Here is a 21,934-nt window from a genome sequence, read left to right as displayed (position 1 = left end):
TGAGGATATGACACAGAGACTGTAAAAGGTTTCAACACAACACAGATTATAACCAATTTAATAAAACTGTTTTTTTCCCATTATCTTTTCCTCCACCAATATATCCCCTCCCTCTATCTATTGCTTCGCATACTCTTTCTCCCCTTTTCTCTTCTCCATATTCCATCTCCATCCCTCCCATCTCTTTCATTCCTATCCTTAATCTGTTCCTTTTTTCCTCCTGCACAATCACTCTTTACCTTATCTGTCATTACCCCCCACTGCCTCTCCCTCCCTCCCTCTCTCTCTCTCTCTCTCTCTCTCTCTCTCTCTCTCCCTCTCTTTCTTCTCCTTAATCTTTACTTTCCATCTCTTTCTTTCAAGCCCAGTCTCTCACTTCTTCCTCTCTCTTCTCTTTCTCTCTCATCTTCACTTTTCATCTCTCTTTTCAAGCCCACTACCTACATCCCCCTCTTTCTTCACTTTTTCTCCCACATTTGAAATTTCCATCCCTTGCGTGTCATTTTAGATTTTAGCGTTGGCAGATATACAAGCTCAGCGCGTCGCTTCGTGCCGCGCTGTGAGCTTGTATATCTGCTATTTTGTAAACATTTTTGAAAAGTGTTGAATCATTTTTAATTAGGAAAACGTTTGAGAACTACTGATTTAGAAGTCTCAGGCCTAATGGGTTAATCTCTCTCTCTCTCTCTCTCTCTCTCTCTCTCTCTCTCTCTCTCTCTCTCTCTCTCTCTCTCTCTCTTGCTCTCTCTCTCTATCTCATGACTGTGTGTTGTGTGTATCAGTGTGGGAAGGCTCTTCCAGGACTCAGTAAACAGGAGGACTGCTGTGCGACCATCGGGACCTCCTGGGGGTTCCACAAATGCCAGAAATGTCCCAAGAACCCATGTAAGTACACAAATGTGATGGAATTTATAATCTTTCTACAGGAATTAGGTATTTTTTGTTTAGTTTAGTTTTTTCTATTAGAGGTGACCATTTACCATTTAGGTGTCCCATATTTAGCTCTTTGTTTGGGTTGTCCTGATCACATGAGTATCATCACATTATCACATATTGTGATGTTAAAACGCACTTCAGGCTGTGCCAAGCTCGCAAACCTAATTTTAGCAACAAAACAAACCGTAGCATTGTACAATTGTCCACTTGTCTATGATGGTTCTGAAATCTATCAGTCTTGGATCCTGTGACAACATTTAGACTTTCCCTTGTGCCCAGTTGAACCCCCCCCCCCCCACACACACACACAATATAGCTGAAAGCAGCAATACGGGGAGCAATGCAATATGCAATATTTGCAATATGCAAAACGCAATATGCAATATTATGTGCAAATAAGCCATCAAAACTGAATAGACTGAACTTAAGAGAAAGCCAATATTCATTGGCTCATCAAATGAATCACGTACAAACTTCTCTTCAATAGGGATTTTAGATAAAGGTCCATGGATCGTGTGTAGAACTTTTCGGAGAAGTACGGATTTGAGTGTTTTTCAAACTACTCAAAATGGCGGAAAATCGAAGGGCGGAGGTTAAGGTTTCATGGCTGTAGGCCAAACGAGGCATGACTCATGCCTGTTCAAAGTTCACATTTTCAAGCGATTGCTATAGCGCCCCCCTTTGGCCAATTGGAGTAAGAGTATTTTCATGATCCTCTATCATACTGCAAAGTTTTGTAAAAATGTGACCATTTATGTAGTTAGGGGCAGAATTTTATTTCTTCATAAAACTGCAATATTGATTGGCTTATGGAGGCTTAATTTAAATTCTCTCCAATAGGGATTTTAGATATTTCTCCAAAGTTTGTGTAGACAGTTTTGCGCAGATTGCTCAAGGATCCCAAGAGAAGTTCGAATTTAACTATATTAAAATGTATTTTCTTGGCCGTTTGGCATAGCCCTCTACAAGTTTCATAAAACACCTACTGCACGGTTAAGCCAGAACTGCAAAAGAAGAAGAATAAAACTAACAAATACCAAAAAAAAGAAGCTATTATTTGTGTCATGTTAGAGACTCACTGGGACCATATCTCCATTGGTCCTAAACAACATCCACTAGTATCTGAAAGAAAGAGGTTTTGGAACTAAGTTGGTCTTTATTAGATGTTTTGGAGAGACAAATAATCATTGTGATGTGTTTGTAAGACAGAGGGAAACTGGGATAAGCTCTGCTTCCAGTTAAATGCACACATCTCTCAACCCTGTGAAAAGTCTCCACAAGGTGAAAACTTACAGTACTGTCTGGTCCACAATAGATGCTGAGCTCATACATTTTACTGACGTCTGTTACAAGTAGAAGTCCCTTATTCAAAATGTACTTCAGTAAAAGTACAAAAGTATCTGCATCAAAATATACTTAAAGTACCAAAAGTAAAAGTACTCATTGTGCAGAATGTCCCATTTCACAAGTTCAAAATGTATTAAAAATATTTTGAAAATAGCTGAGCTTGTAGATCGGCTATTTTTTTACGGCTGAACGGCTGAAGTGGTTAGTGTGTTTTGTAATAATAATCCAAATCTACAAAGTAACTGAAGTTTTCATATAATTGTAGTGGAGTAAAAGTACAATCCTTTCCTCTGAGATGTAGTGGGGTAGAAGTAAAAGTATTGAAAATTGTAAATACTGAAGAAAGTAAAAATACCTAAAGATTTTACTTAAGTACAGTGCTTGAGTACATTTACTTAGTTACTTTACACCACTGCTTTTTTTATGAGAGATGTACTTCTCACACTTTTTAGCCTTTAGACCCTGCCTGTCCTGAGGCAGAGTCAGTTGACACATTTGAAAAGTTCCGCTGAAAAGGTGGGGGGAGGGGGGGAGGTTTTCAGCAAGAAAATGACATGTGGGGGCAAAGAGGACATTAGAGGAAGGTAGTGGGTGTGGGCAGTGGAGGAAACAGTGAGTTCAGTCAAACACACATAAGTGTGTCTGTGCTGACTCACATGGCAAACGGAGCAGACTCCAGTCCTTCCTTGGTCCTGTCTTGTTTTCCAGGAACAATCCAATTCCTCTTAAAACATGGATCCGTGGGTATTACTGACTCACCTAACAACATTCTTTGTAAAGAATCTCACTTTTCGGTGGTTCCCAAACTAGTCACTACTTTCTTTTGTTTCTCACAGCCAGGCATTACGACATAACGCTGTGTTTTGTCCATATTTGGATGAATTGCCGCTTGAACAGACGCAGACTCCCCGATCCAGACATATCAACTTCATCTCTCCCACTCACTTGTTTAAAGTTTGGAAACGCTGATACGCTGCAATGCTAACAAATGTCTGAAAATTGTGGGGAGCCAGCCTCAGACAGAAACAAACTATATACAGAAGCTTTAAATTAATCTGAATTGACATTTCATTCCACGTTCTGGACTTGTGTGCTTGACGTAGGAAGCATAAAGGCATGCAAGAAAAATGTAGCTCAGTGACATTCATTCAAATGAAATGACAAATATCGCAAGCCATATTTGGCACCGCAGTGTAACTACAATATATCGGCAAGAGTGAGAGCTCTTAGAAAGCCATTGTTCAGAGTCACACTGACATGTGAGTGACGGCGGGGAAACCTCGCCGTGTCTCCCAGCATGAGTTCTCCATGACACACTAGTAAGACTAATATACAATGTCCCTACATTCCAACACCAATATATTCAGAGTGACAACATTTAATCCACTGTCATCCTGTCTGTAAGAGATACACCGCCACAGTATTTCAAGGATATAATTGTACACTGTAAAATCCTAGAGTGCTGATTTAACTGTGTGAGTGTAATTTTTTACACTCGTAGAATTAAATGAACACTCAGGACTTTTACTGTGTAGCATTATCATAATAACCTGGTACATCTAAAAAAAACATCGTCCCACGATACATTTGGAGCCAAAAGGTGCAGCTGCCTTGAAACCTACACCTTTAAATGTGTCTCAATGCAGCCGCATGAACCTCTCTCTCTCTCTGCACACAGTCAAATGTTCAGTGTTCATTTGTAAATGCTCTCGGGATTGAACCCCAGCATGCCTAGCTGGGGGGGGGGACATTCGCCAACAATTGCAGATCTACAAGCTCACAATGCGTCGCATTGTGAGAATTGGTGTAGACAGAAAAAACCTGGTCCAAATACAGTTGTAACTCAGGTCCCTTTACTAAGAATAGAGGCTTTAAGTGGTTAAAGTGCACCGTGCATCAGCTGGCAACAGGCAGAATAAAGCAGCCGAGTCACTGCGAGTGAGGAACATTATACCGCCCTTGTGTTTATCTGGGTATAAAAAGACGGGCGACGTTCACCCTGGGGTTTATTTCCAGGGGGGGGGGGCACTAAATGCCTCTCTGGCATTCGGTGTGCCCCCCTCCCACCACCACCACCACCCCTCTCCCCCTTGCTTCCTGCCCCCTTGTGGCTTATTTTAGAGAGGTTGTTAGCCAGAGTAGGCAGGAGGGAAGGAGATTAGGAGCTTGGCTGAAGCTCTGTTCCATGTGCGGTAGCTGGTAGCCGTCCCAAACTCCCGGCTCCCTTTTATAGAAATTTGGAATTTCTCCCCAAAGCCAAAGTTATGGGATCTAGAGCATGAGAATACGTGCGTGCTATTGAGTATGTGTGGGTTTGCGTCCGTCCTCATATAATTGTGTATTTACATGTTTGCTATGGGTTCCCCTTAAAATCAGACGGGGGAGGCAGTTGCGCGTTGTTGGGGTGGGGGTTAGTTTCACTTGAATGCCCTCAGAGGAAGTAAATAAAAAGCTAATTTGTCCCAGAGAACAGACTATCGTTCCTCAGCGTTCAGACAGATATCAAAGTACCATTAGCAAGGAGAGCTCTCCACAAATAGATTAAACCCTTTTCATTTGATTGCTATCATATAATAGCAAAGCAGCTTATTTAGTTCTGGACTCTGCGGGGCCTCCTTCGTCTACAGTATATCAACTCTATTTGATTCACCGCAAAGTATTAGAGTTGAAAACTCTTTACCTCGGATGACTCTGTTCAGGTCTGGTTGCTTAGGAGTAGATGGAAATGTTAGGGTTTATAGCTGTGTCAGACACAACAACAACAACCACAGATCACTGAACCACACAAAGTAACAGAAAGAGAGAGTTATTCTCCTGACCTCTCCACAGCGGTGGAAAGTAACTAAGTACATTTAGTAACGTAATGATACGTAGCCTGCAAGGTTAGTTCAGGCAGTATATACTGCGCTTATGCGTGTGCATACGGATGCTTACTACAACACTATTACGCGTCGCAAAGATCGGCTATTTTCTATTTTTTATACATATAAGTATAAATGGGAAATGGGACCTTCTGCACAATGAGTACTTTTACTTTTGGTACTTTTAAGTACAATTTGATGCCAATACTTTTGTACTTTCACTCAAGTAAATTTGTAATACCGAACTTGCACTTGCAACAGGCTATTTCTACAATAAGGTATTGATACTATAAAATGTGAGTACTTCTTCCATCACTGCCTCTCCATTCCCAAGTCTATATTATTTCTCAACAAACCAAACAGAACGCAGTGTTAACTTCCAAACAGAGAGGACTGTGGGAGGCGCTACAAAGACCCAGTGTTCCCCCGGCCCTCTGTTTCGTCCCCAGGAATGGCAGGGGGCGTAAGGTTAGCGTTTCTGTGCAGACATGCACTCATGAACCACCTCATTGTGCCCCCGGAGACACTTGTAGCTGGTATATAAATTGGGCTTTACCCGCAAACAAACATCGCCTTGTTTGTTCTCCTGTTGAGTAAGTTAGAACAATCTCCTTGTCCAGGTATTTGGGTACCACCTCGCCACTGGGTGCCTTTGTCCACCGCTAGCCTCTTACGAGTCTAGAGCCACTTAGCTCTGCTCGAGGAGAGTTTGGAGTTTGACTTTTCCAGTCCGTGTCACTCCTCTCAGCTTAGAAGTGGGTGGCTTTATTCTGAGCCAGGGGTAACATGGGAAATGTGATTTCAATACCTTTCAGGAGCCGTGTCCTCAGGCTGCCTCTGCCTCTGTCATATTCTCTTTACCTTTTCTTTCCCTGTCATCATGCTGTGTGTCTGCTCTCTCTCTCTCTCTCTCTGTCTGTCTCTTGCTCTCTCTCCCTCACACACACACGCTGTCTGTGGCTCTGTTGTTTACTACAGTATATTGTGGCTCTGCTTTTGTCTCTCTCTCTCTATCTCTTGCTCTCTTGCTCTCTCTCTCTCTCTCTCTCTCTCTCTCTCTCTCTCTCTCTCTCTCTCTCTCTCTCTCTCTCTCTCTCTCTCTCTCTTGCTCTCTCTCTCTCTCTCTCTCTGCCTCTGCCTCATTCTGTTGTTCTTCTATGTATGTAAGCCTAGCCCCCCCTCCCTCCCTCCCTCCCTCTCTTCCTCTCTCTGCTCTCTTGTCCCCCCCTCTCCCTCTACCCCCCCCCCATCACTCTCTCTCTCCGTCTCTATCGCTCATTCAAACTCAACCAGAGAACTTGTCAACCAGATGTTGGCGGCATTCTGTGGCATTTTACCATGCAAGTAATTAGCGTCAACCTTTCCGAGATGAAGCAGCATGGATATATGATGTTTGGCATTTGGAAGTAGCAGGGAGGGGGGGGGGGACAGGACGATGTCTTACACCTGTTTTGCCATGCAAGTTCAAAGACCGGGGGGAAAGAAAATCAATTTAACTCATTAAGACCCGAGGCCGATTCTACAAATGCCTTCTAAATCAGTAGTTCTCAAACTCAAGGAACCCCAAAATGATGTATGTTTGGCCGTGGACCCCCATCTGAAAATGTTTGGCCAGGGACCCCCAGAATAGAAGATTTGTGTTAAAAAATTCAAAACACATTTTCAAAAATGTTCAAAAACAGCATCTTCTATTTTTGAATAGCCAACGCAAAAGAAATCTAAAATCACACAGATGCTTTCCCTGTTTTAAATGGGTTAAATGCCTTGGTGGAAATTAAGCTCACTCGTAGCCTTGATCAGTTGCATCTCATGCGTGTACAATGTGATCTGCTACAGTATGACCTGGCTGCATCAATCTGATCATTTCATTTCATTGATGAAATCACCAGGTGCAAATGAGGATTTTTTTTTGTTTTACTGTATATGGTGAATGTTTTTTTTTTTTTTGCCAAAATCTCATTTCCCTTCGGCATGAGCAGAGATGCTTTTCTAGTCACCAGAGCAGCTATAAGTATCTGGTGGTAAGCTGAGAGATTGCTCTCGAGGCAAAGCCATGAATTAGTGATTGGAGATCAAAGTGGTGCATAAAACACCCTGTCATTTGTGATAAACCAGAGTAACAACCACCCTACCTTCTCTCGCTGTGCAGTTGGCCTTCACACGACAATGACAATAGGTGACATTTGTTTTGGTTGTGTGAACGTGAGCGTGCACTTATGCCTCTGTACATGCACTTGTAAATGTATGACATCTGAGAGAATATAATAAATTTTTCAGCAGCAGCACAAGATAGTGCTTTGTAATCATGGGTAATTATCAGCTCTATTTGTCACTGGTGTAATTTCTCATATTTTACTGTAATTGTTCTGTCCTGTACTATGTTTACTTGTCTTGTACTGTATTGATATGTCTGTTTTTGTATGGATAGTTATATCACCACTTGCACAGCCTGCTCAGGGACTACAGATGATTAGCTTCTGGCTATACTCTGGCTCGTTTACATGGATGTGAAAACTGACATGTTGATTAAAGTGCACTGTCCCTGGTAAATAAATAAATACATACATACATAAATAAAGAGTTGAGAATGGGGCTGTCTATTTGAGAACTCCAGTCTGACTCCATCTTAGATTTTTCAGAAAGATTCTAGATTCTCCACAAGAAATAGAAATAGAATACAAGAAGATTAACCACAGTCTGTAAAACACAGATATACGTGTGCCACTGCAAATATTTTCTTGTCATTTCATGGTGTTAAATATTGTTTAAAGGGGAACTATGATAAGGCTATTAACATGTAACATCTTTTTTTCCCTTCTCATTCTATCTCCTATCATTTCAATCAATCTCTTCAATATTGCTTTTAGCCATCCCACTGATCGACTGCCCCCAGGGCTACAAGCGCATCAACAACTCTCACTGTCAAGGTAAGAGCACAGCACCTCACACATACACACACATACACACTCCATGCCACATCGTGCCACACTTGTCCAACACTGCTCCTGCCGCACCGGCATTGTTTACTTTATGTTTGACTCCCACAGAGGGCGAGGGAAGAAAGTCTATTGTTTTCTCAGCGGCATCGGCTGAGAGAAATGAGGCTCAAACAAGTGATTTGTCACCAGGCGCGCATACAAAAACCTTGCAACAGAGAGGGAGGGAGAGAGAGAGAGAGAGAGAGAGAAAATGAAAATGAAAATAGAAAAAAGGGGAAGTCTGGAAAAAAGTCATGGACATGAAATGCGTATATGTCTTTTTGACAAGGAGATCATTCTCTCTCTCACCCTCTCCCCCAGCGTGTTTGTTTTCACACGTGGTCCCTGCGTTTGACACCCTCTCTCTCTCTCTCTCTTGGCACTTTGTGGGCTGTACCTGTAGAGAGCGCCATCTACTGGTGCTACACCCGTCTGTGCGGGCGGTCTGGCTCCCTCTCTCAGGGGACGCAATGTCAACTCCTCACGACCACATCTGTGTGAAGGGCAGCTCAGCCTGAAATGCACTGAAACCTGCTGCCTTTGTTCGTTTGTCTTTCTTTCGTTCTTGCCTTCGTTCCTTCATTTCATCCTAAATTTCTTCTCCTCACTAATCAGGCGTGATGTATTCAGAGGTAAACATGTTGCCAGAGATGCAGGGTTTGAGGTGAGAGAGAAGCCACTGCCATAATTTATAAATCTCTCTCACCAGTATTAAATGTGGATGTGATCACAGTAGACGGTTTCAACAGAACAGTGGACAGTTGGACAGCTCTTGAGAGACACACTGAATCAGGCCTGCTCTCGAACAAGGTGGCTTTTGAACCTGTCCTCACCCTGTCAGTCATAATTCTACTCAAGAAAAGAGGAGTGCTGGAGATGGTGATGAGGATTGTGGAGGTGTGTGTGTGCATTGGAGGCGTTTTCTTTTTTTGAGCATACATGAAAAAACTAGCCTCGGTTCCTGTGTGTATATGGTAGGACTGAGGATTCAGATCACGGACTCATTCAAATCATTCATGAGCCCTGAAGCAGTCAAGCCTTTCTCCAGCCCTGAATGCAGGCCTTTGCCCTGCTCTGTGGTACAACTGGCTCTCTGCTGGTTTGGTGTGGTGGGACCACGGCGTAGCGTGAGAGAGAAACTCATGAAAGAATAATGCCTTCAGTTTAAAGGGCTCCGTAGATGAGGCAAGAAATTCCTTTAAATTCAAAATACAAAACACTAAGTTTCTCGTCACGACTCGAGAATTGTTTTGGTTTACAGAGAATGAAGTGTCAATTGGGGCAGTTGCTAACAGCAGTAACTTGTGAAAAGTAACTCCATCCAATTCAGAATGAATTCCTGATACAATATGGATCCAATTAACTGGCTGGGCCACCAGAGTCAGTTTTGTTTCCAGTAAAGAACTGTCCAGGTTTGACAATATGTTTTTATATTGATAATCACCTCATCTTTACCTAACAACACAAGGCAACCTAGAGGTGTGCGTAGTTGAGTTGCAGCAACCTCAGGGTGACACATTTGCACACGTGAGAGTGATATAGGGAGACAGAGGCACTGGCAGGGTTGAAATCCTTAAGGATTTTAACGCTTTCGGTTACTTTACTTAACGGTTCCCTTTAACAATTCCTATAGGGTCTGTAACTCTAGTGTACGGGTCAGTTTGGTTCCATTTGTACACTCTCGGAGTTATGGTGGTCCTTGAAATGTAAAAGTTTGAGGACCCCCGGTATTGTAATTGTTTAGCAGACAGTGTGAAAGTGACAGTGTGCCGGAAACGGCACCAAACGCGATGGAATCGATTCCGGTTCCTCAATTTTGGATGCGGTATCGGATCCCAACCTTATCTGGGTGACACATTTGCATCACGGGAGAGTGATCTACACAGAGACAGCGTAATAACAGCGTGGCTTCCATGTGGATCTCAGGCTTTGTGTGGCCAGTCTGTAACGTTGATCGTCTTTATGACGTAATACGTTGGCCAAGGTTTCAGCTCAATCCAACCGCCATTGACTTTAATTTTATGATATAAAAGTTAAATATTATCAATAATATTAAACACGCGGGGGGAAAAAATGCGGGCATACTGGCAGCGTGCAAATGAAATTTGGCGCTGATCGCTGGAGCGGTTTGTGATTTGCCCCAGACAAACACACAGACAGACCTATTTCTAGACGGTTCACCTCCTACAGAGCCACGCCGTAATAAACATTGGTCTCCGCAACGACCACACTGACGTAAGCTTTGTGGTTCCTGACAGCACCAACAGAGGGCCCAGGTTTCACTGTCACCATTGGGTTGTTTTGGTGTGGCATGGTGCCACGGCACCCTGGTGGTTGCCAGGCTTGCGGCTAGCGGGGGAAAGGGCTCTGAAAGGAGAGCCGAGAGACCTGCTGCTGCCGAGTCGGAGCGCTGCCAGTCTGGGAAGACGTGTGTGTGTGTGTGTGTGTGTGTGTGTGTGTGTGTGTGTGTGTGTGTGTGTGTGTGTGTGTGTGTGTGTGTGTGTGTGTGTGTGTGTGTGTGTGTGTGTGTGTGTGTGTGTGTGTGTGTGTGTGTGTGTGTGAAGCAGAGTCCTAAGAGCCCTATACTTGGCTCTCTCTCTTGAGGTGCTGTGTCTCTCTGTAATCCACCACATCCTAACTATTCTTCTTCTTCTTCTTCAATAGTTATTATTTTTCTCATTTCATTACTACAATTCCCTCCTTTCCAATTGTCTTCAGCCCACGTCCCTTGAATTCTACTTGGGTTTCAGCTACTGTAGGTGTTTGTGTGTGTGTGTGTGTGTGTGTGTGTGTGTGTGTGTGTGTGTGTGTGTGTGTGTGTGTGTGTGTGTGTGTGTGTGTGTGTGTGTGTGTGTGTGTGTGTGTGTGTGTGTGTGTGTGTGTGTGTGTGTCTGTGTCTGTGTGTCTGTGTGTCTGTGTTTACTCACCACCAGATGTGGTGCCACTGTGTCTGGGAGCAGTATGAGGGAGGGGATCAAAGTGGAGGGTTGCTCTAGCTTTTACAAAGCTAGCGCGTGTGCATACGTACATACAGACAGTACAGTATGTGTCTGTGCGTGCACGTGTTCCGAGCGAGTGCTCGTGCCGTGCATGCGTGTGCATGTAGACACATGTGCGTGGCTTGTCCCGCACTCCAGCTTGTGAGCGTGTCTGTGCCGCGTGCCTGTCGGTGTGTGCTCAGCTGTACTGTCCTCACAGTACGTGTAGGTGTTGCGCGCATAATTAAACAGATATTGTGTCAGTTGAGTTCACAGGGTTCACCTGATGCTGTGTGTAGTGCTAGGTCCCTGGCACGCTGCCCGGCTCTCTCAGCGGGCACTGATTTCACGTAGCCTACAGGTTGCATCCTACGTAGACCCTTTTGTTGGCGGGGGCCATGCTTAATAACCACTGTCCACCATGTTTCAAACATTTCCAAAACGTAAATATATATATATATTATTATTTGCGTTGCGACACGTTGTGTGAGCTCTTAGCTTTGCTATTTTCCTCGAAGAAATTCGGTGTAGAGGGCTAAAAGGAGGGGGCCAATATTGATCCATGGGGGACCCCGGTCAAGTACGTAGGGTTTAACTGGTTGACAATGGGCACCGAGACGAGACGGAGACGTGTTACGGTCGTTAATGCGCTCGTCGCTGCTCGGCAGGGGGTGGATGAAATGTATTCGCAGCATGGCAGTGACACGTGAGCACTCTCCTTCCCAGAGTGTTGTTACACCCCATCTGTGCTGTCCAGTAAAGGGAGACATGAAAAATGATCTTAATCAGAAAACAGTCCATCTCAGAGTGCAGTTTTTGGGGGAGAAAATGGTTATTTACCTTCCCGATGGGCATCTTTATTATAAATCAGATCTGAACACATCACACGTCAACCTGAGGGGCCAAAACAGCACTCACAGACTCAATCCAATCTCCCTCTTTCTTCTCGGTTCATCGCAAAAGGCGTTTTATGGCCTCAGGATAATTATCATGTGTGGGGGGATGATTGACAGGCGTGATGGGGTGTGGCCTGGAGGAACAGATGTGAGTTATGCTGCTGGAAACATGCTTTGGCTCTTTAATTAAACAGGATGCACAACGGCCGCCCGTCATTGATATTCCTGGCAGGAGACGATGATGTTGTGAAAGAAAAAACGCTGACACCTTTATCCTCACCTGCTTTTAAGGTTCTGTGCATAAAAAAGGTGATTTGGATCAACTGTCCCGCGAAGCTAGACAGGTTTCAGAAATGCCCTCGTTCACCTGCCCCGAGGATGGAAAATGTCACCTGCAATAAGATCCAAGTGATTCTGGCACTGTTTGACAGCGCTAAACGGAACGTCCTCACTCTGGTAAAGGCATGACTATGATGCAACCCCATGAAATATTCATGGTCCGCATGAAACCTCTCAAAATGATAGGCTGGCTGTCGCCTACCGCGCACTCCTGTATGCAGTAGCATTATTCACATCTCCTGTGTGCATTCTGCTTATCCTGGCCTGTATTTGGGAAATTAATTTACAGGGAACCATCTTTTGAACGTTGTGGTGAGAAGACGGTATAATCAAGGATGACTGCACATGCTAGGTTCAAATCCTGGACCTTTCGAACAACAGGAGAAGTGGAAAAAGAGAACAGATGGAATCTTGGAAGCGAAAAGATTTTGGACTGAAATTCCCCGACACATGCTTCAAATTCAGCGTTTGTCTATAACCAAATTCATATTGGAAAGCGGAATAATATCAAAACAAATATAGGTTGTGTTTATCACATTTAAGCAGCAGCTGGTGTTGTTGAATGGGATCCAGAATGTTTCTCCTGGTCTCAGTTGATCTTCCCATCCATTAAGGAAACTTTTCGGTTGATCATGTCAAGCTCTCTTCTCGTCTCGTAGACTCTACGAGAGTCACATTTATTCGCGTTACTCTGCGGCGTAGAGTAACGTGAATAAATGTGACACGGTCAGAGTGGGTATCTAGTCCACCGTTGAGCTTGAGCCCCGTCTATGAACCCCAGTGCAGCTAGGCATGTCATAAAAGGTGAACATTGAGCAGAAATATCCCGATCTACAAGCTCAAAACGCATCATCCTCTGATGCGTTGTGAGCTTGTAGATATTACGACTATTACGAAGTACCATATATACAGTAGGGTTTAAGTGGTTAGCCCCTTGAACCTTGAGCTGAGGAAATAACCAAGGTCTTTCACAGCTTACAGAATAAACATAGACTTTTGTTTATACAACAACAGCCCTGTAATGTGCTAAGATCCTGATTTCTTAAGACTGCACTTATATTTACAGAACCAAGCAAAATGCCAATACATTAACCACTGAAGCCCTATATACTGTACTTTGTTGTACAAAAAACATACATACGTTGTTTAAGATTTTGAAAATTGTTTGAACATTTCCACCTATAATAACAGGCCCAAAATAAGAACGCCAGGGTCAAAGTGTTTTTTTCCCCTTTATTCTAACGTGGGTGTACTGTATGCTGGCTTTTTAATTAGTGACTCAGCAAACGTAACATAATGCAACTTAATAAAGAGAACATTGGCCAAATAAAACCAGCACAGCCTGTAACAGTGGTACCAACAGTTCGTCCAGGCGGCTAAAGCGAACATTGGGACTAATTAAATTAATTGTGTTATTATCTGTACTTATGTTGATTTGCAGACTTTAATGAGTGCCAGCTCCAGGGAGTGTGTCCCAATGGAGAGTGCCTGAACACACTGGGAAGCTACAGATGCAGATGTAAGCCTGACTACGTTCCCGACCCCACACTCTCCACCTGCATACGTAAGTCTGGAACATGCAATCTAGAGCCATATAAGGAGAGTTGCGTCACCTCCCGTTCACTTCATCGGGCCAGTCTTTTACAGAGCCTTCTATTGGCGAATAATAGTGACAAAGCCCTGAGCCGGAAGTCTATGAGCGTTTGTCACTATTTCGAGTTTACACGAACCACGTGACCGGCGCTGTTTTCTGCCCCCGAGGTGACGCAACTCTCTAAGGCTCCGATGCAATCCTTCCACTGTGTCTCCTCTCCTCTCCTCTCCTCTCCTCTCCTCTCCTCTCCTCTGTACTGTACATTTGAACAGAAATCTTGACACAAAATCATATTTGCATGCTGGTTTCTGAACCGCAGAGTTGCATCCTTGGTCATGTTCCCACAGCATTATGACTGATGTTTCCAAAAGACACAGGAAACACACACGTCGGATGTTTTCATTTCACTGTCAAATGTGCGCTACAAGCATAGACAAAGAGCTGTGAATGCTGCTGCTAACACTGTGTGTTTGTTGACATGCATATGAATGCGTGGAAACAAATGAAAGTGCATGGATGGAACGGAAGCATGGTGTTTATCATATTAATCAGGTTCTGCCCATGAGCATGGATTGGAGCACAAGCCACAACATATTACCAAGGCCCACAGATCTCATTTTTCATATCTGAGAGGAGGAGCAGAAACAGAAGATGACGTTTAGATGGACTGAGATCCTGGTGTGAGACTCTGATTCTGCATTTTTTTGGATGTAGCTCAACTAATCAACAACGTCCTTCAATCGTGACACGTAGCCGAGCACATCTTACCTTATTGTGTTGTAAACGTGTGTGTGTGTGTGTGTGTGTGTGTGTGTGTGTGTGTGTGTGTGTGTGTGTGTGTGTGTGTGTGTGTGTGTGTGTGTGTGTGTGTGTGTGTGTGCCTTTGTGTGTGCCTTGGGGATGTAGGTATACCCAGCGGTGTACAGTAACTAAGTACAGTACATTTACTCAAGTACTGTAGTACAATTTTGAGGTAAATGTATAAAAAATATTTAGAAAATAGCTGATCTACAAGCTCACAACGCGTCACATCGCTTGTAGATCTGCTATTTTCAAAATTTGACTTTACACCACTAGCCATGTGTCTCCTGGCTATCCCCTATTTATCTCACGGCTAATGAATGCCGAGCGGGCAGCAGCCATTCATCACCACGTCGCCCATGATGACTCCAAGGAGCTCAGCATCCAGCTTGTCCTTACAAGGAGATGGGAGACATGGGAAATTATCCCATTAAGACCTGATTCTACACAATGTCTTCTAAATCCTGAAAAACGTATGTTCAGTGGTGCGCAAAACCTTTTCATGTTAAGGACCACCCAAAATTCTATGTGTTTGGCCGCCGACCCCCCATCTCAAAATATTTTGTTCCAGGGACCCCCAGAAGGAAAGATTTGCGTTAAAAATGTTCTCTTTAAAAATACACATGTACACACTTGCACGATTTTTCTAAAATAGCAGATCTACAAGCTCATAGCGCGGCACAAAGTGACGCGCTATGAGCTTGTAGATCTGCTATTTTTGAAGAGCCAAAGAAATCTATTATGTCACAGATGCTTTCCCGGTTTTAATGGGTTAATCAGAGACGGCCCAACATTGTGTCTCTAACACCCCCCCCCCGCCCCCTCAATCTTATTTAAATCAATCTTATTTAGATACCCCTCTATGAACATGGACAGGTATATTAATTCAACAGGAACCACCATTCGCTGGTTCCAGCATGTTGTTCACGGTGGTCTCGTCCATTCAATTATGGGCCATGAACCGGAAAACTAATATTGTTTTCAAAATGTGTAAACACTGTAATAATTATGTTACAAATATTAATTGTAACATAGTTTTTACAGTGTATTAAAAAACGTATCAAATGGGAGTTTGTGGTCAAACTGGGGATCCTTGAAATGTAAAAGTTTGAGAACCACTCAAACTTGTAATTGTATACAGTGTGATCAAACCGGTTCTGGCAACGGTTCTAAATGTGATGGAACCGATTCCTGGTTCCTACGATTCCTCCGGTTCCGGATCCCAATCCTAGACAGTAGGGACTTGAGTCAAGCTCTCTCTGCCTCTCGGACCACCTGGCTTTGTCCTTGGGGGCTTCTCCCACTCCGCCACCCCCCCCCCCCACCCCCCCTCTCTGTTTCTCCTCTCTCCTCTCTCTCTATCTCTTACCTTCTATATGATGTCCATGGAGTGTGTATGCTTCTTATCAGCACTGCCCTAATACTTGTCATGCACCACGGTTGTTCAGATAGAAGGGGGGGGGGGGTGTGTTACACATTCACTTAAGAGCAATGACCTTTGTGTTATATAAAAAAAAAGACAAGAAAAGGAGGATCTTCTTGCTCAGTGTTTCCAAATCAGCCCTTGTATAAAGGTCTCTCGATAGAATAATGGGCAAAAGATTCTCTAACACTTAATTTGAACCACTTAAACCCCATATGGGTAACCGGAGTCCCTCAGTGCTCAATACTAGTATCTTTTAATACTAGTATATATTTCTGTTTTCTGTTATTGTGGGGAAAGCTTTCGCTGAAAATAGCCGAACGACAAGCTCACAAAAACGAACTGATTTGATTTGCTGTTCTGCCTCGGATTGCCTTGGAATGTCCGTCACTTTAATAGTAACCAATCTGAAGTCATTATTACCTCTAATACGAACCATGTCGTGGAATGAGTCATCACCCTCAGTCTCACAGTCTGCTGCAAGAGCACTACGAGTGCAGACTAATAAAAGAATGCTTTCCATGTGCAGTGCTGAGTAAAACGGCATTTAACCTTTTTATCACGTTGCGACACATCCGTACAGTAACTGTGAAACTATTCCGGTTGTGCAATGTCCACATTTTGAGGCTTAAAAAGGTTAAAAATAAAACATAATTTGAGCACTTAAAATTCCATATGTGATTCGGCTCCAAATATGGTAGGCCCTGTGTGTCCGTTCAAATTCCAACACATTCCACCAGTATCTTATTATGGAGAACATCTAACGTCTAACTCAGTGGTTCTCAACCTGTGGGTCGGGACCCCCAGGGGGTCCCCAAATTATTTTGGGGGGGTCCCCAGATGATTAGCTTAATGTCCAACATTGTTCTCTCACTCAACAGTAAACAAACCAACATCTGTACATTTCTAAAGTGTCAATTTAAGGACTTTTAAGACCTTTTTAATGACGAATCGGACACATTGTCAAAAAGTATGTAAGAAAGAGGCAAACATTGTGAAAATAGCCTGGAACAAAATATTTTGAGATGAAAAAGTTTGAGCACCACTGATATAGCAACATAAGCTTTTCAGAAAACTGTATAGGATTTAGAAGACATTTGTAGAATCGGCCTCAGGTCTTAAGTGAGCCCTGCTACTGTGACTGTGAAAGAGTCAGGTCTGTCAGCCCCAGCCTGTGAACTACAGTAGATAAGTGGCAGGAGGACTGTGTGATGTCCTAATTGGGGGTTTTGGCTGAGCTCCATCACTGGCATGGATATGGCTGTGTGCAGGGGGTCTGGAGTGAAGGGTGAGAGGGAGGGGGGTGAGAGGGTAACAGGCGGGTCTCTGGGGGAAGGGGACCAGGGAGGGGTGACTTAGGACTGGACCAGAGGAAAGGGAACAGAGTAGGCTATGGGAGCATGATTGTTGCTTGTCATGGCCGATTTCCCGTGACTGTCCGAGCCTTGAGGTTTGAGACATTGTGGCGCCATCACAATTGTTACTGAGGAGTTGAGGGACAGGGATGTGTGTGTGTGTGTGTGTGTGTGTGTGTGTGTGTGTGTGTGTGTGTGTGTGTGTGTGTGTGTGTGTGTGTGTGTGTGTGTGTGTGTGTGTGTGTGTGTGTGTGTGTGTGTGTGTGTGTGTGTGTGTGTGTGTGCGCGTGTGTGTACAGCGATACTTGATAGTACAGTATGTGTGAGTGTGTACTCATGTAGTCATCAAGTGCATCCACACTTCCCCTCGCAGGAGCACACACACACACACACACACACACACACACACACACACACACACACACACACACACACACACACACACACACACACACACACACACACACACACTCACACACACTTTAACATAATCAAGAGAAACCTGAGAACACTTTCTGTCTGTTTTGACAATATCATTGCACACAAGCTGCCCAAGGGGGCTAAATGTTAGCCGAGTGAAGACATTGGGACAGGTTTCAACAACGTTTTGCTCTCTCTGCTCACTATTATTTGGAGGTAAAACATGGACATCAAAGCCTAATTTATGCTTCAGCAAAAAAAAGTGTCATGTGACGTGTCGTTCGACAGCTGAAGTATTTTCAACGGAGAGAAGTGTAATTTTTGTCAACACTTCTTTACTCATCCCCGAGCACAATTAGGCCTAACCATCTAAAGAAATAACTTATCTGTCTGTGAAGGTCAGTGATGGAAGAAGTACTCAAATGTTTTACTTGAGTAAAAGTATCAATACCCTATTGTAGAAATACTCTGTTACAAGTACAAGTTTGGTATTCAAAGTTTACTTGAGTAAAATTACAAAGTATTGGCATCAAGTTTTTTTATGTATAAAATGCTCTACAATCTTAATCAAAATCTACAAAGTAACTAACTAGAAACTAAAGTTAGTACAGTAAAAGTACAATATTTGCCTTTGAGATGTAGCGGAATAGAAGTAAGTATTGAAAATTGGAAGTACTCCAGTTAAGTAAAAATATATCAAAATGTTACTTACAGTACTTGAGTAAATGTACCTACAGTAGTTACATTCCACCACTGGTAAAGGTGTAGTTGTTGACAGAATGAACCATAGTCAACAAATAATAGGTAGATTGTTCTGAATTTTTCTATATGATTTTAGTCTAGTTTAGTAATAGTTTTGATGCAAAATATATTCACAGGCAAGTATTTTGCAGCTTCTTATTGTTTACTCATCACGCCTCCAATTTATAAAAGGCCTTCAAACTTCAAACCTAAACATCTGCCTAAACAGCGTGCTGTCTAAATAACATTATTATTTGTGGTCGAGCAAACAGTATCTATGTCTGCCACATCTGCATTATAGTAGGGCTTAACCACTTGAAAACCCAGCGTCCATATTCTGCATGGGGGAACATTAGCCAAAAATAGCAGATCTACAAGCTCACAATGTGGCGTGCTGCGACACATTGTGTGAGATCTGCTATTTTTGGCGAAGGGGATTTGGTGTAGACGGAGAAAGTGGTCTAAGTACAGTTTTCTAAAGCTTACCAGCGTTTGTTTAAGTGGCTAAGAACTAGATGACAAGAAGTGATGCAAGGAATGAGGAGTGCTGGGAAAATACATGCTATTTTCAAAATAAATGTTAAATCTTTTTTTTAAACATTTTAACAACACAAATCCTGGTACAGGGGTCACAAAATACTTTTAGTTGGGGGGGGGGGGTGCCCAAATAAGCACCTACGCTTTAAAAACAAGCCCCCCAAAAAAAAAGCAACCCGCAACTACCAATATTTACAAGCAACTTTACAGAAAAACAAGCCCAAAGTCGCTTATAATAAGCAGACCTGGCAACACTGGTTAGTGCCTTGTAATGATCTGTGTTCCTTCGGTGCCATGCCATAGTGCTGTGTGCTAGTTCCAGTTGATTCTGAGGATGTAATGATCTGTGTTCCCTTGGTGCCATGCCATAGTGCTATGTGCTAGTTCCAGTTGATTCTGAGGATGTAATGATCTGTGTTCCCTTGGTGCCATGCCATAGTGCTATGTGCTAGTTCCAGTTGATTCTGAGGATATTCAGAGCTGATGTAACCCCCTGGTGATGTGTAACACTGAGCTCTGCTGCATGCCTTTATTCAAGCCAGCAAATGACTATTCAATAGTGCATGATCTATTGGCATGAAACCCCCCTTTCCCCCAGTTTTTCCGCCTAGAAGAACTTTTGTCCGTGTTATTCTGTGTGTGTGTGTGTGTGTGTGTGTGTGTGTGTGTGTGTGTGTGTGCGTGTGTGCGTGCGTGCGTGCGTGCGTGCGTGCGTGCGTGCGTGCGTGTGCGTGCGTGTGCGCACGTGTGTGTGTTGTGTGTACGTGAGTGTACTTGAGTGTGGGTGTGTGCACACCAGAGTTTTGTATAAGGTTTCCCCTAGTTTAATGTGGTTGACTTCTTCTTCTTAGCTCAAAACACCCCAAATGAAAATATGAAATATTTCAGTGCCAGTGGTCTATCACATCGACTACCACTGAAATATTTCCCAAATTCTTCCAGCACTTTAAACTTTTAACTCAGTAGAATCCGGAGTGACTTACCTCTGACAGTGTAAAAAATGGACCCATCCTCCATTTTTTTTTACACTCAAGAGTCACATTAACACTCTGAATCTGACTGTGCATGTGTTAGAACTCTGTGTTGTGGGTTTTGCAGGTGGGTTTTGCAGGTGGGAAGGGATAGGGTTGCTTTGGTGAAGGGGACTTCTTTATTTCTTCTCTTTCTCTTTCCCCCCCCCCCCTCCCTCCATCCATCCATCCATCAATCCGTGTATGTGTCACCTCCACTCTGGCGCACCTCCTCCTTCGCCCTCCTTCCCCTCCCATCTTCTGCCGCCTCCTCCTCCTCCTGCACTCCTCCTCAGCTGACACGCCTGCCGTCCAAGAGGAGAAAGGGGCTTGTTTCCGTTTGGTGAGCTCTGGGAGGCAGTGCTTGCATCCGGTGTCTGCTCAGCTCAGCAAACAGCTGTGCTGCTGCAGTGTGGGCAAGGCCTGGGGCCCACGCTGTGACAAATGCCCCCTCCCTGGAACAGGTAAGGCCCCCGATACTATATCAGCCATGACGGACTATAGGAAGGTTTGTCTATTGAGAGTGTACACAAAGACATGTTTGAGGGAAAAAATAAGTGTGTGTCAAAAGCCTTGCCTATAGGACGTGTAATTCCTTAAAGCAGTGGTTCTCAACCAGTGGTCCGGGGACCACCAGTGGTCCTTGAGGGGGTTCCAGGGGGTCCCCAGCCTAATTAATAGTTAGGAACCAAATGGACCCTTATGTGTCTGTAACTCTGAGAGTGTACAAATGGAACCAAATGGACCCGTTAGGGTCCATTTGGTTCCATTTGTACACTCTCAGAGTTACATTAACACTGATGATGATGATACAGTTTAGATTGGGACCCCCCCCTAGGCCTAGACCGTGGCGTCGCGGTCTAGGCACCCTGGTTGCAAATCCTTAATAGCAGCGTGCCGCGGGTTCGCGTCCCGTTCCCGACGGCCTTTGCTGCATGTCTTCCCCCATCTCTCTCCCCATTCTTCCTGTCGACATACTTTCCCTGTCCCTCTCCAATAAAAACAATAAAAAATAAATAAAAAAAAAACAAGATTGGGACACCCAAGAAATCAAAATGGTTGAGTCCCTGGCATATCTTTTCAAATGGGGGTCCCTGGGCCAATATGTTTCAATTTGGGGGTCCTTGACACGAAAAAGGTTGAAAACCACTGCCTTAAAGGAGTAGTTCATTCCAAAAATTACTCCTATTGACCGCGACAAAAACAAAAGAACTCCATGAGTTCGAGGCTCATGACTTTAAGCCTGATTTATACTTTGTTGCTTGCTGGTGTTGCACAACAAAATTAGCTGATCTGTACAGCCTCATGTCATGAGCTTGGAGATGGTCTGTTTTTGGTGTGTGACATCGTATGGCGAATGGAGAATAAATGAAGCATTATAGGAATCAATACTCAATACTGGTAGTCCCTGTATTTAACCATTGCTTTATGTCAAAGTTGCTCTCTGAGAAAAACTCCCACTGTCCCCAGTGGCCTATACACCTTCTGTCTGCATGAGTTTCACTGCTTTGCTAAGTAGTTGCTTTTAGTAGTTTAGATGACTTTTTTTTCTTTTGCTTTTTTTCAAAAGCCTTCACTACAACCACTTTACTATAATTCTCCTCACAAAAAAATGCATTATGGTCATTTACAGTTTTATTACTGCCCATCCTTAACATATGTATATACTTAATACCTTATTTATTTGTTTATTTTGAGACAACAGCATAATCCGTATG

At 43.6% G+C, this 21,934-nt stretch overlaps 1 protein-coding gene across 4 annotated transcripts in view; it reads left to right on the top strand.

The window, feature by feature from the left end:
* The window catches only part of ltbp1 (latent transforming growth factor beta binding protein 1), a 146,140-nt gene that overhangs the window by 61,404 nt on the left and 62,802 nt on the right, over positions 1-21,934 (top strand). For 3 of the 4 annotated variants that reach the window (XM_084075324.1, XM_084075326.1, XM_084075323.1), the window contains exons 8-11: positions 783-885; positions 8,012-8,071; positions 13,777-13,899; positions 20,513-20,680. In XM_084075324.1, the coding sequence (XP_083931450.1) occupies positions 783-885; positions 8,012-8,071; positions 13,777-13,899; positions 20,513-20,680 (454 nt within the window). The remainder of the gene's footprint in view (positions 1-782; positions 886-8,011; positions 8,072-13,776; positions 13,900-20,512; positions 20,681-21,934) is intronic. The other variant, XM_084075325.1, reaches the window with a different exon arrangement.

Source organism: Gymnoscopelus microlampas (assembly GCF_963454915.1).
Source record: "Gymnoscopelus microlampas genome assembly, chromosome: 13".
NCBI lineage: Eukaryota > Metazoa > Chordata > Actinopteri > Myctophiformes > Myctophidae > Gymnoscopelus > Gymnoscopelus microlampas.
The sequence above is the reverse complement of the archived record's forward strand: the minus strand, read 5'-3'. Positions and strand labels throughout refer to the sequence as shown.